The sequence below is a fragment of the Strigops habroptila genome, chromosome 7 (assembly GCF_004027225.2).
Source record: "Strigops habroptila isolate Jane chromosome 7, bStrHab1.2.pri, whole genome shotgun sequence".
Classification (NCBI taxonomy): domain Eukaryota; kingdom Metazoa; phylum Chordata; class Aves; order Psittaciformes; family Psittacidae; genus Strigops; species Strigops habroptila.
In genome coordinates, this window is record NC_044283.2 from 8,945,138 (window position 1) to 8,959,773 (window position 14,636).

Here is a 14,636-nt window from a genome sequence, read left to right on the forward strand (position 1 = left end):
TTGTAGGGTAAGAATTACTGCTGGAGGAAGACCTCCGGTGTTTGAAGCACTTCAGTGCTTGAGGTGTTAAAAGCATTTGGGGAATACTTGGAAGGTTTGCTTCCAGAGAGTTTTGCCAGTTAGTTATTCACTTGTTTATATGGGTCCAGAGTTGCATTTGCTATAAAATGAAGCCTTAGTCCTGTCCCTACCTCTAGCCCTGGATGTCAGAAGTGCAAACCCCCTTTCCGAGGAAAAGGCTTTATTTCTTGGCATGCTGCAGGTGGAAATCGCTTTTATTTTTCTGATCACCTTCCACGCCAGGATGTGTCTGCAGAGACACTGTGCTGCCTCGATGGCAGCAGGGCAGAGAGGCTGCGGGTTTGACTGTTTCACCCAAGCCTGATCCTCCTTACCAGCTTTATTATCATTTCGGATCCCCTGTTTAGTCATCTACTCCTTACCCAGAGGTTAGGGGAATAGGTTTCGCCCATTGCTTGGGGGGCTCATACTAACAGGTCAGACAGGATTGATCCCAGTGAGAAGTGTGAGTGAGCTGTGCTTCAGTGCCACCCTCACTCCATGCTTCTTGAGCTCTTCCCAGTCCATTGCAGTGGATTTTGGGGGTTTATCTTGGTGTGGCAGATGGTGACTATTCACATGCTGTGATATGATGGGGTGGGTTTGCCCCAGCTGATAACTGGTATCCTTGAATGTTCTGGCAAGGGTATGTGTGCAGCACCCTTTCAAGTTGCTGTGCTAGAAATAGAAAGAAATATTTATGGCTTGCAATAGACTTGAGGTGATCAGGCCATGTACATCTGACTTCAGTCTGTAGTTTGTACCAATATGCGCCTGAACCTTTTCTCTTCTCTGATGTCTTCCACATCAAGTAATGAATTTTTCACTGTGATTTCAGAGAAAATGTAACTCCTTGTGACTGCTGTTTCTCTCCTGTACACTGGAAAGTTATAGGTTGGGGAGGTTTAATTCACTGTGTTAGCAACAAGGTAGGATTCTTGTGAAACCCAAGTCATCTGCAGAAAAAAGGCTTGGAGCACAATCGTATTTATTGTTGGTGTTAGGAGACTATTATGGTAGCTTCTCTCTGCCATGCAATGTTCGGTGAAATGCAGTCCCTGTCCCTCAGTTCCTGGCATGCCCCAGTAAGGAGCACAGAGGAGCTTCCCTGGGGTCTGAGACTTTCCTGGTCAGTGTTTCTGCACCATAAATATTGCTAATTGCTACTCATCATTGTTGCTCACTGGCTACTGTAGTAGCAGTCCTCATTCAGAGGCTTCTGAGGGCAGAGAGAGTGTGCTAAGGGTGGAAAGACCCCATGTTCAGAATCACTGAAGCATGCCATACAGCATGTTTTAGCTGAGTACATGCATCCTTTACATGACTTACAACTGAATGTTGTGCCTTGTCCTTTTCTTTCACTTCTCTGCCTTACAGACATAGATTTGGGTGGTTTTGCAGAACCAGTCGGCATCTGCGCCAGCACCTGGGGAGCACCATCCCGTGAGTTGGGATTATATGCTGGTTACCTGCCAGCCATGTCCTATTCCCAGCTCTGCTGTCCTTTATGCCCCTAAAAGTAATGAAAGCAATGTAGTCCCGTTTTGGGGTGTGCTTTGTTGTGGAGTTTTCTTTTGTTGTTGTTTTTCAGGGGTTTTTTTGTCTGTCATGTTTAAATATAGAAATGTTTCTAGTCTCTCCCTTTTCACTATAGGTAGGTGACCTGGCTTGTAAGGTAGAGGAGGCACCTCTCAGCCTGTTTCTGACTCTGGTTTAAAGAGACTGCACACATAGATGGATTATTCTGTCCTAACATGTCATTATGCCATACATTAAGTTTGAACCTACATCTTGGGTGTGATTCATCTTTCCTACCTTATTCCTGGCTAAAAGCAGTTGTTTGCAGTGAGCTGTTTAGGCTTTTGCTATGGTCATTTGCAGAAGAGGGACTCTCCCAGAGGGTGACTCACCTCAAAGGTTGTTGACCTCATTTAGAGCAGCATAAAACTCCTTGGAAGTCCTTGTAGAGCTGGGAATTGCATTTATTATTTAACCTTAAGCAAATGTAAAGTTAGTTTCTCTCTTTGCTGTGAAGCAATACCTATGTGGACACAGGCACTTCTGTTGAACTAAAGGAAGCCTTGGCTAAATTTAGACCAGACGAGTAGTGATGGATGGCGAAAATGAGATCAATTCTTTCTGGTTTCCCTGTATGATTTATGGCTAGGCCAACTGCTAAGCTAAAAGGGAGTCATTTGATGATTATTGCTCAGTGCCTTTTTGCACTAATGCATATGAAGTAGAAGTCAGCCAGCAAATAATGAACTCTAAAACATCCAATAATGGTAGATTTTCCAGATTTTTTCAGTATTTGGAAGTGGAAGGTGCTGTAATGTAAATTCAGTACCTTTCTGAAATCATTAAAGCCGTATAGTGAAAGATTGATCTAGATGATGGGGACCAAGCCTTAACAATGTCCTTGGAAGGAGCTGGCTTAAACACAAACAGCAACACAGTTAATCTTGTAAACTGATTTAACTCCTGAGGAGCTAATTGTCACATCAGTCTTTTGGAGCAGTTGCTGGGAGGACACAGGCTAGCAAAGCTGGCAGAAGGGCTTTGTTTCTTTTTTCCTTTAAACTTCTATCTAAACACCAGTCTAAACTCTAAAGCATTGGTTTGCTTAAGGTCTGACTCTGCAGTTGTGGCTTAGTGCGGATTTCGGATGCAAAGGGAACATCTGCTCTGAAAGTACTTTTAAATACTCTTTTTTTTTTCTTTTCCTGGTTCTGTCCATTTGTGCAGACCAGCCCGTTCTGCTGAGCCAGCTCCACTGAGCTGGGACTTATCATCCAGTTAGCCCTGAGGACAATGCCATGCCAAAGTCACATATTCTAGTCTTTATCCGCTCTTTTAAGCTATTTAATTCTTTGCTTATCGATAACAATTGCTCACATGCCAAAACCACAGACAATGCGTGGTTCCTCAAACTGTGCTTCCTCTTGATGACCCAGCAGGTAGACTCCAATCGCTACATCAGTGGTTTTGTCTTTCCGTTCTTTGTAGCATGTCCTTCTTTTCAACAGTGGAGAGCAGAGCGATGGCCTGGGCTAAATACACCCTGATAAGCAGGGTACTTCTAATCCCCCCTGACTGCTTCTGCAGCTTTTTCTTGATCAGTTATTATACATTGGCTTTATTACAGTCTTTGCTTTTCAAGGTGCACCACAGCCAACAGAAAGAGCCGGATGCAAGTCCTGCTGTTACACTTCTTAATATAGCACCCTCTGAAATGTGCTGGAAGGGCTGTCTTTCCCCATCTGCGGCATCGCCTGGATTTTTAGCTGTCTCATCAAAAGCCTGTTCCTGAGATGTGCTGAGCGCTTCCCGGGGCTTTGCTGAACTCCCCTGGTGCTGTCACACGTGGTGACACTGTGGGCCCCACAAGGGCTGAAGCCTGTTAGAAAAATCAACCTGTGAAGTGCTGACATGGGGTATTGCTAACAGCTTGTGTTGATCCAGACATCCAGGCTGGGTCCTCCTGAAGCTTTAGAGGAGTGGAGAGCTGTCATATAGGTGTGTCAGAGGAACAGAGTGAGGTTTAAAGCAAAGGTTTTAAGAAGATTAGAAATGACACATTGGAAATGTTACATCCCCAGCAGTGACAGCAGGAGATGCTGTTTAGGACCAAACCTGGCCACTTTCTGAAGTTCATTTACTGCAGAATATGTTGGTTTTCTCCAGTCAAAATATTAAAGTAAAAGTATTCTATAGCTAGCTCTCCTCATCTTAGGGGTTTTCCAGGGGCTTTGGCATACCAAAATGAAATACCTGTGATAAAGTAGCTGAGTGCTTTTGAGGATGGGCCAGCTCCATCAGGAAGCATGGAGCAGGCACTGATCAAAATCAGTTCTCATACTGTTACTCTAAACTGCAACCCCACCACCCTTTCCATCTGCAGGTGAAGGTAAAGCTGGGCTGCAGCAAAACCTCCTGGTGGGACCATCGCCTCTGTAGAATGTGCTCCTGCTCCAGGTTTATCAGTAGTGGCGCATTAGGCATAGACCAGTCTGAATCCAAATGTCTTTTTGAGTTTACACAGATGTTTAGGCTAGCTGTTACCTGCCACCATGTCTCATTTTATGCTCAAGTTTATCAGCTGTAGAGGTCACCTCTGAATTCCTGTCTCTTGGGGTGGCTTCAGACCCATTGCTGTTGTGGGTTGTGGTCATGGTGAATGTGCATGGAACTGTGCTGTGGCTGTGTTGCAGGTCGAATGTAGATGTCACTGTCATCCCACTGATCCCCTGGTGACCACAGCTCTGGAGGCTTTGCCTGAGCTTAAGAGGTGGTTGTGAGTAGCTTCAGCCCTCAGTAACAACAAAACAAAGGTGAAAGGTAGCAAGGATGGAAAATAAGGTAGATGAGAAGTAGCTGAGCTGGTTGCTCAGGACCAAATCATCGATCTTTCATGCTGTCTAGGTGATCTCATTGCCAGCTGCCCAGATGCCCCGTGAATCAAGGGTTGTCACCCACCCTTGACACATAGATGTGCTGCCCTGTGCTTTTCCAGCAGGGAATTATTTATAACAGGGCAATGAATCCTGTGCTAGTAGGTTATGTGGAGTTATTTATGGGAAGGAAGGGGTCCCACAGCAGTTCTAATTTCATGCATGAATAATTCTTGTGTGTCCCTGACATGTTTTGTTCCCCCATGCTTGGGCCTTATCTGGTGCAGAGGGATGCTCACGGGTGTCAGGAGTATTGGAGTCAGAGCCTCTCACATCTCACCTGGTTTCCCTGGCCATAAACTACACTGAAATGCAATTATTTTGCAGGAGCCCTCCAGGAGTGCCTTTTAACTGAAGTCAAGTGTAGAGTTATTAGCAGAACTTGTGGGAGCTGTTATGCAGCCCTGCTTGAAGTCAAGGGGAACTAGAAAGGTAGAAGGGAGAGAAACTCAAGACATGGGAACGATGGAGGTAGGGTGAGATAATAGGGTAATAATGTGCCTGATAAGCACAGAAATAAATCCCTCCCCATCCTGGCTAGCTGTGCAGCTGCAGTCAGTAGCTGTTGCTTGTCCTTGGTTGGTCCCTGTGCCCAAGCTGTGTCTGTGGCCATTTGGCAGCCGAAGTGTCACATCTATGCCCCAGACTCTTCCCGCTGGCAGCACTCACATCACAGCATCCCTGCTCTCCCAGACAAGCCTCCTCTCTGCCTTGATGTTGATGTAACTTGGCTGGTCTGCCCTGGATTTCACTGAGGAGGGAGGGGAAGGAGGATGGAGACTTGCCTCAAGTGCTGAGTTCCTCTGCTCCCTCTCCAAACCCCACATGGGATAAAAGGGTAGGGATTTAAATGGCATCAGCAATACACAGCTGTGGCTCAGCCACCTTTGGGTTGGGGACTGTGTCCACTTGCTGTTCTGTGTGGCCTGTCTTAGTGCATGGGTGCTGGAACCATGGAAGATGGACCCAAATGTGAGTTCAGGATGTTCTGGGGTGGCAGAGGTTTGCCTGTGGAAAAAACAGAATTTACTAGAACACAATGGATTTTAAAAGTACCTGTCAAATGGAGCTTTGCTTTTTCAGAGCAACACTCAGCTGTTAAAGTCTGGTTTTTGGGATACTGGTCCTTGGACACTAAGGGACTTAGGGAAGCTGTGGGAAGCTGCTGTAGTCAATCATGTAGGACTGGTGCCGCTGAGGAAGGCGGATGTCTCATTTTCCCCCCTCTCTTCTAGCAGTACTCTCTGCTATTGCTTTTGGCTCCAATCTTTCCACCCATCCACCCACTGGCCTTTTATTCACTACAGGGTGTAGAAGAATTTGCAGCAAAAATAAATGAATTTATTTTCACCCACCATCCTCGTCGGCTGCGTGGGGGGGAGCTGTGCAGCTCATGACAGTGGAGAAGAGCAGGAGAGGAGGATTGCAAGCACAGGCAGGGGGTTGCATGGCCTTGGGCAGAGTGGTGGGTGCTTTGGGTGCAGGATGAGCAGCCAGCATGGTGCCACTGCTCTGGGGAAGTCATCAGGGTGTGTGGAGCCTGAGGGCAGCCTGTGCTGCAGGAGAGGGGTGGGTGGATTAGAAAGATGCTCTCTTTTGGTCCTCAAAAGCTGGGAATCATCCTTAAATTTAGAGCAGAAAGACACTGCCATCGTGTGCTTTCAGGCCCTGAGTGCCATCAGCTGAGGAAGCTGTGACTTGCTGTGAAGCATGAACAACCCAAAGTCGTCTTCCTTGTTACACACATCACAGCCATCTTGTGCCTTTTGCCATAGATGTGTGCATCCCAATTACTTTTTCTTTTTTGCTTCCCATAGAATGGTTTGAATTGGAAGAGACATTTCAAGATCAGCTAGTCCAACCACCTTGCCATGAACAGAGACATCTTTCAATAGACCAGGTTGCTCAAAACCCCATTCAACCTGACCTTGAACACTTCCAGGGATGGGGCACCCACAGCCTCTTTGGGAAACCTGTGCCAGTGTCTCACCTCCCCTCATTGTAGAATATTTCTTCCTTTATTATATCTTTCACCTCTCGAGTTCCTGAAGTTGAGGCTCTGCATGGTGAGGCAGCGGGCTGGGGGAGTGGAGATTGAGAAGCAAGGTAGCGGTGGGCTTTCTACGGCTGCTTCTCCTCTACCTTTGCCTTTTGGCAGCCTGGAGGGTTAGATCAAGAGGCAAGGGACAGTGCTGCAAAGAGGCTTGGTGTTTGGCTGGAACAGCTAATGCCTCCAGTAGGTACCTCCGGCACTCCAGAGTGGCATTGAGGGGGCAGCTAAAGTTAAATGCAATATGTCCATGAAGAACAGACCTTGGAGTGAGCTGGAATGGCTTTGGATGACCATAGCAATGAGTTTGCAGGGGACTGCAGAAGATGGAGGCAGATGGAAGTGAAGGCAGAGACGCTGCCACAAGATGAGCATGTGAAGGGCAGGGAGAGTTGTAGTCGTCGGGGTTTGTGTTTATCTTTGCAGCAGTGATTATTTTCAGATAGTGGTGTGAGAGAGTAAAACGTCAGCCCCTGCTATTAATAGCACTGCAAACAAGGCTCCTGCTGCTGCTGACAGGTGAGATGAAGTTAATTTAGGTACGAGAGTGCACAAACAAGACATACTCTGAGTCAATCCGCTTGGTCCAGAAAAGATGGGGAAGAGACACCCCCCCCCAGCCCTGGAGGACAGCAGTGTGGGGTGGTTTTCTCAGGATGCTTCCACCCCTCTCCAGAGTAAGCGCCGCTGGAGGAGCGGATATGGTGAGGAGCTGGCTGGGATTGCTGAAACGTGTTGAGTTCAGGTTGAAAGCAAACTGAAGACCTTCAGGGTTCCTGCTCTGAAACAGGAGGGTTTTCCCAGAGAAGGGAGTGTCTCAGCCCAAAGTCAGCAGCACATGGTAGGACCCCAAAACAGCTTTTGATAGCAAATCCCCATCTGAATGGGATGCAGCTTTCTGGAGGAGGGAATTGACAATCCCATGGGTGAAAGCTGCTTCTGGGCTTGTTTGTCACCTTTGGAAACTTGAGGTGCCTTTATTAGGTTGAAGGATGTGACTGCTGGTGATGCTCAGATCAGACACAAGGTGGGCAGCAGGGTGAAAGTCTCAGGGATTTGATGGTGCTGGTGTAAACAAGAGCCGAACACAACTTACATTGTTTGAGCAGATGTGTCCTGTCTGCCACTAATTATAAGCATTTGCGTGCACAACACACTGGGAGATGTGCCAGATACTGTTTCTTTTCATGTTGAACTCAAATCGTTATAATTAAGCCTTAAAGTTGTAAGTAAAAGCTAACAAGGAGTGCGGGTTTCCCATCATGCTGCTTGCAACTGGGCCGGTCCCTGCTGGGATGGATGGGTAGGAGGGCACAGACGCTGTCCTGGAGGGTGGTTGGAGGGGTGTGAAGGGCCTTGTGGGCTCTACCATGGTGTCCAGGTTTGGGTTCTACATAGGCAGAAGACCCAAAAATACTAGAAACGTGCCATTTTGCAACTGTGGGAAGTGTTGCTCAGCAACTTTAGCTTTAGCAACTGAGCTTTAGCAGCCTCTTGGGCTTGGTGGGCACAGAGAAGAGGTGCTTGCTAAGAAGGGAAAAATCAGGAATAGAAACAGGAAGCATGCAGAGAAGCAATGCCATAACCTCAGGCTGAGAGGAGCCTAGGTTGGCAGCTCTGGTTTGAGGAACACAAGACAGACTTGCTGAGAAGCAGCTCCAGGAGTCACCGCCACACACAGGGCTGGGTGACAGGGATGTGGTGGCAGAGACACTGGTTGATGGCTGCATTGTGGCACTTCTGGGGGCTGCCTCTTGACTGGGTGGGTGATAGACATAGCATCCTGCATCCCAGGGGAGCATGCCACCTCTGCTCCCCAGACACAGGGGGACTCATGAGCCCTCTTTTTGGATACCCCACAGGAGCTGAAATTGGTGGTCGTGCGCATAGGGCTGAGGATTGTTTGCTGTGCGGCCAGAGGCGTGATGGATGGGCTGGGGGGTGTGTTGGGCAGACCCACCACACAGAATCATAGAATGATTTGGGTTGGAAAGGACCTTAAGATCATCTAGTTCCAACCTCCTGTCATGGGCGAGAACACCTCACCCTAGACCATGTCACCCAAGGCTCTGTCCAAGCCAGCCTTGAACACTGCCAGGGATGGAGCATTTACCATCCATGGAGCATTTACTTTGGGCAGCCTGTTCCAGTGCCTCACCACCCTCACAGTAAAGAACTTCTTCCTTATATCCAACCTGAATTTCCCCTGTTTCAGTTTGAACCCATCACCCCTTGTCCTATCACTACAGTCCCTGATGAACAGTCTCTCCAGCATCCTTGTAGGCCCCCTTCAGACACTGGAAGGCTGCTCTGAGGTCACCACACATGATGAGCAGTTTAAAGCAGCTCTGGAGCAGCGAGAGGTGAGCTCTCAGCCCTGCGATTTGTATTCGCAGGGAAGGTGACTGCTGGGTTTCAGCTCTTTAAGGTCTTCATCTGGGGTTGTGTGTGAATAAATGACGTTTTGAGATGCAGGTGACTGCAGGGAACAAGCTGCACTGTCACTGTGGCAGCAGAGGAGACAACTGCTTCTGATAAATGGGTCAAGATGGGTCCCGGGGTTTTAAAAATTAGCTGTTGACCTAGATAGCGACAGCGTAATGACTTGCAGTGGGAACAGAAGTGAGCATTGCTGGAGCTGCACATCACTCTGAAGGTGGTGACGAGCCTGGTGTGCCGGATTGAACCTGGGCTGGTTCCCTGTGCTTCCTTTGTACCAGGCTTTTCCTTGGCAGCTGGGCTGTGCTGCGGGGAAGGGTGGGAGACCTCGGCCATCTCTTTCTGGTGACTTCACTAAGTTGCAAAGGGTGTTTGTCCCACAGGCAGCAGCCAGTGGGGTGCACCTCCTGCCACCCTGTGCTTTGCTCTCCTCCAGTAACAGAGGACTCTGAATTGCCTTATTCATTTCCCTGCCCTTCATTTTGCAGGGGCAGTGGTGCTGTGCACCCCTGAGCACCCATCCGGGCTGTTCAGTGCCAGTCCTTATGGACATGTGCCATGCATTCGGACTGGGGAGGTTGGCAGGGTTGATGCTGAAGATAGAGCCCAATTTAGGTTTTCTTCTCCTTAGCACTGGGGAAGGAGAAGGCCACTGCCTGTGGCAGGTCGCGGCGTGCCAGGGATTTCCCCTGTGATGGGTCCTCTTCCTCTGGATGAAGCCGTGTTTCTCCTGAGCACTGAAAGTCAGCACTTCCCTTCCCAGTGCCCCTCATTAGCTGCACTAGTTGAATAGTGGCTTTCTTGGGTGTTAATTAAGCAATATTCCAACTAAGAGCACGGTCACCCTGTGCTGACATTGGTCTTTTCAGTTCAATTGAAGACACTTTTCCTTCACCAGGACTTTCTGTAAAGATCTTTAGTTAAGACCTGAGTAATTCATTACTTGAATTTCATTTGTTTTTTAAGTCCCCTTGCTCGTGGGGCCAAGTGCTACTGTAGTAGTCCAGAGTTACAGCAGTTTCCAGTTGCACTGGCTTTAGCACTTGACCAGTACAAGCAGTGGGATGGAATGGTATCAGTGCTTCTCTCCAGTGAGGTCCAGTTTTATATGAGCTTCATATGTGGAGTGCTTGGGACCCTGGGGTGCTCGCCCTGAGCCCAGCTGGATGCCCTTCGGGCTGCTGGGCTTTGATTAGATGGGGTTTTGCTTTGGCTTCTTAATCACATCATTTGCTCTACCGAGCTTTCAGCCTCATGACAGTGCTGACCCTCCTGCACGCCAGAAGTGCAGCCTGTTCGTTCAGCCACGTCCTGGTTCGTGGAGCAGTTTGTCTGTCACCAGTGCCAGGGTGCAGTTAAGGATGGGCTGGGTTTGCTCATTGAAACTCTACGTGATCTGAGTTGCTTGAGCACCGTATTTCCAGCTTGCGAGATGCTCTTGCCTGGCACTCTCCAGCAGAAAGAGGAGCAGCAGCTCCAAAGCAAGGGGGACCTGGGCACAGGCATCCCAACCTGCGGGGAAAAGGGGTGGGTGAGCCTGATCTTGCACAAGAAACGCTCTTTCTGGGTGTGTATATGGTGTTTTCCACTGTTGGTGCTCTGCTGGCCATCACCAGTTACCCATCGTGCCACTGTGAGCTGAGTGTCACTATCCATCTCTATTTCACAAAGCTTGGTAACTAGGAATCTTGTTTTGGTTTGTAGTGACTTTCCTATGCATTTTCCTTGGGAAAAAAACATTCCCTTCACAGCATCAAGGGAAAAGAAAGTTTGGTTCTTATATATGGAGGTCATTAGTCCCCACCTGTGGCAGAGGGGTGATTTCTGACCCCAAGCTTAGCTCCCATCGCTGTGATTGTCAACAGGTGCTTTACCTGCCTTGCCGATCCAGGGTGGCCAGTGGCTACATGTGCTGCTTTATCTCCCACAGGCTCCTGCTTCTGGGTTGCCGTCCTGGACGGCAACGTGGTGGGGATCGTGGCAGCACGGGGCAACGAGGAGGACAACACGGTGGAGCTGCGCCGCATGTCCGTCGACTCCAACTACCGCGGCAAAGGGATCGCCAAGGCCCTGGGCCGCAAAGTGCTGGAGTTTGCCATGCTCAACAACTACTCCTCCGTCGTGCTGGGAACCACGGCCGTGAAGATGGCAGCCCACAAGCTCTATGAGTCCTTGGGGTTCAAGCATGTGGGTGTTGTTGAACATTACGCCTTGCCAGGGATGACGCGCTCCTTACTGGAGAGAATGTTTTTCCAGCTCCGCTACCACCGCTACCGCCTGCAGCTGCGGGAAGAATAGAAAACCCAACCAACCAAACGAAAACAACAAAATATTATTTTTCTTTTTCCTCCTTCTCCCCCTTCAAAAATAATAAACCACCCTCCTCTTTCTCGCCACTTGATTTGCCGGTTGTTGGGTTGAGTCTTTGTTTTCCCTCATGTCATCTCTTGGTTTGCTCCGTGCAGCTCGATGGCCCGGCCGAGCAGCTCTCCTTCCTCGCATGCTGCAGGTGGTGGTGCTGGAGTCCTGCGACACGGCGGAGCGGAGCGGCGGCCTCTCCTCCCCAGGTACCTCCGGAAAGCACAGAAACTCAACTGCGAAACAGTTACCACTGCTCTGGTGTACATAGTCTTCTCCTTCTCCCAATGTAAGATAACATAGCCAAGCATTCATGGTAGTGCAGAAAATATTACTTGAATGCAGTTTTCAGTATTTCGGGCACCAGTCAGTAGAATATGCATTTGTCTTACCATTAGTTACTGGTTAATAGTTTTCAGAGACAAGGTGGGGGGGCAGATTCCCCCCGCACCCCAACCCGCTTGCTCCAATGCATGAAGAGGAAAGCGCGTGCACGCACTCACACATCGCACTGCCACCACGGCACTGGTGTTGCACTTTTATTGGGATGTGCCTCATTCTGCCAAATTCCCGAGAGACCCTGGGTGCATCCGGTAACCATGACTCCGCTCCATTCCCCCCCCTCCTTCTCCTTCCTAAGCCAGCACAGACTGGGACCGGCTGAACTCTGAGCCCCATTGTACCATAGCGTGAAGTTAAGATCAAACCTAAGTATCTCCCGCGCTGTTCTGTAGCCACACGTAACCTGCAGTCCTGGGCCAGGCTCCGCATGTGCGTTGGACTTTCTCTTTGCTGCCTTTTGGGGGTTGTTTTTTTGTTTGTTTTTGTTTTATTTTTTAAGGGTTGTTGGGGTCTTTCTTTCTTGTTTTTTAGTTGTTGTTGTTATTATTTTTAGTTTTGGCTTTTGCTGAATGGTGTCATTGAGGCGTAATGGAGGCTGCAGTTCCTATGGCAACACATTTGCACATTAATGTGCGCACCAAATCTAACCACTTCAGAGAAGCAACGTGTGACAGATAATAGCATTTTGGGGACCGCTGGGGGGGTTGGGGGGGAGCATACTTACTATCTTAACCAGCTGCTTGTTTGATAAATGTAGATGGCCTCACTGCAGCCTTCCATCAAAGGTAATTAACTGCTTTAATGATGTCAGATTTGTGAATTGTACAATGCAAAAAGCAATGCAAAGCAGATTCGGCATGTGTCTGTACCCGGTATGTATGTACAGTGCCTGCCAACTAAAGAATAACCAAGACTACAGCTTCTTCTAGCCTGAGATATCAACTTTTATAACTTATTTAAACGAATAGCAACTTTGCATGAATTACATCTTGGGGAAAAAGAAGATCAGTAGGTTTTCATTTTTGAAGCGTGGTATCAGAAGTATATAGAAAACCATTTCTGGCTGCACTTAATTTGGGGTGGGTGGAGGGGTTCAGCTCTCTTAATACATTTAAAGAGAAAACCCCTTTAATCTAGTTCCTGGGGGAAAAAAAAGTTACTATTTTATGAAGTATTACGTGTGTATGCGGGGGGAGAAAAACCCCACCACCTATCATGATAAACTTGACGAAATGGTAGAGCATGTGTTAACCACGCTTGCACTTGCAAACACAATGGAAGCATCAGTGGGAGAGCCCAGAGAAGGGAGGCAGCGTGGGGTGAGAGGAGGTGAGCCGTGGGGCCGATGGGGGACAGACAGCATGGACCCACATGTGGGATGCTGCCTGTGTCCCACTCCCAAGAGCTGTCCTTTTCTCTCAGCCAAAAGCTCTCCCAGCACTGACACGTGGCCAGTGATGCTGAATGAGAGCAGCAGGGATGGGGCTCACTCAATCACTGCTGGGGCCATGGACCAGGCACCAAGACTGGGGCTGGAGGAGCTGTTTGGCACAACCTCAGTAGCGTGCTCAGTGCTGGGCTTGGGCTTGGTCCAGCCTGTAGGGAGCCGGAGGGGCAGAGTCCCAGTGTGTGTCCCAGCAATAAGGGGGGAAATGAGGATGGTGAAGGGCACTGTAGCAAGAGACCATGAGTTTAATTAACAAAATTTCTGTATGGGGCACTATATTTTTAAAAGTCTTTCTATGCTGTACATTTCTCCTGAAGCTGAAATAATGTACTGTTGGTAGGGATTTTGTATAGTGTACAGAAATGGGCAGAATATTTTCTTGCTGCATTCAGTGATTTATTAACCGAAGTTAAAATAGACAAATATAAAGTGTTAGTTAAAGTTGAAAGAAAAAAAAAAAAGACAAAAAAAAAAAACAAAACCACAAAACAGTTTGTGCCTTTTTTTAGTTTATTTTTCTGTTGCTATATGATCACTGCACTAAAACCTTTCCAGAGGGGAAAAAAACAAAACCTAATCTCTTAATAAGGGAGGAATACATAAAGCCTAAATTGAGCGTTAATTTTTTTATTGGGATATTTAATTAAAAGAATGTTGCTGGTTTTATTTGATACCTGTGCCTTTGTAATAACACTCCACATCCTGTCAGAAAAGCCAAACCTGGAATAAATCCCACCAGATCCCACAGATGCAGAAATACCATCAGGTTACCAGTATTTTCTTTTTAAAACTTGTAAACCTTAACTGATATTGCAGTACCTGATTGTAATACCCTGTTGAGTTGCCTGGGAAGGAGGTGCTTTGGAAGGGTGCAACTTTCGGGATGCTGTCTGCATTCCTCCCCGGGCACGCCGGATGCTGGAGATGCACCGATAAGGATTGAGTCACTGCCACTTGGCCGGTAGCTGCCGAGCAAATTTATTCCCTTAAAGCTTCTGCCAGTTGCTTTGTGACCAGGCTGCTTGGAAAAAACCCAGCTGGTTGCTCCCAGCTCTCCAGCCGGGACAGCTTATTCCTGCAGGAAGGGGCTAGCTGCCAAATAGGATGGGCTTTGCTTTCCTTGGAAGATGTTCCACCAGCCCAGGCAGGTGAAACAGCATTGATCCAGCCCTGGTTTTATTGGGAAGCCCACGTGGCTGCCAGAGGTGCATCCCCACTAGCAGCAGTGGAATCAGGGTACAAGACCTCTGGTGGTGTTGCTGCTTTCCCACCCAGAACTGCTCTGAATAGAATTAGACAAGGTTGGCTTAAATGCATCCAGTTGGGCTTAAATGCATCAAGTGATACTGTCGTTTAATTTGCATTCATGGGAAGCTTCCCTAAATGTGATAGCTCAGGCTCTGCTTTGGAGCCAGGATGTTGCTGCTCTGCATGGCGCCTGGGCTGTGGACCATGCCAGGCTCACCCGCTGCTCCCCCAGGGTCCAGCC

At 48.3% G+C, this 14,636-nt stretch overlaps 1 protein-coding gene across 1 annotated transcript in view; it reads left to right on the plus strand.

Moving 5' to 3' along the window:
• The window catches only part of NAT8L (N-acetyltransferase 8 like), a 28,654-nt gene extending 14,747 nt beyond the window's left edge, over positions 1–13,907 (plus strand). The window contains exon 3 of the mRNA XM_030492651.1: positions 10,931–13,907. Coding sequence (XP_030348511.1) covers positions 10,931–11,298 — 368 coding nt within the window. The 3' untranslated portion in view covers positions 11,299–13,907. The remainder of the gene's footprint in view (positions 1–10,930) is intronic.
• Positions 13,908–14,636: the final 729 nt, after the last annotated feature.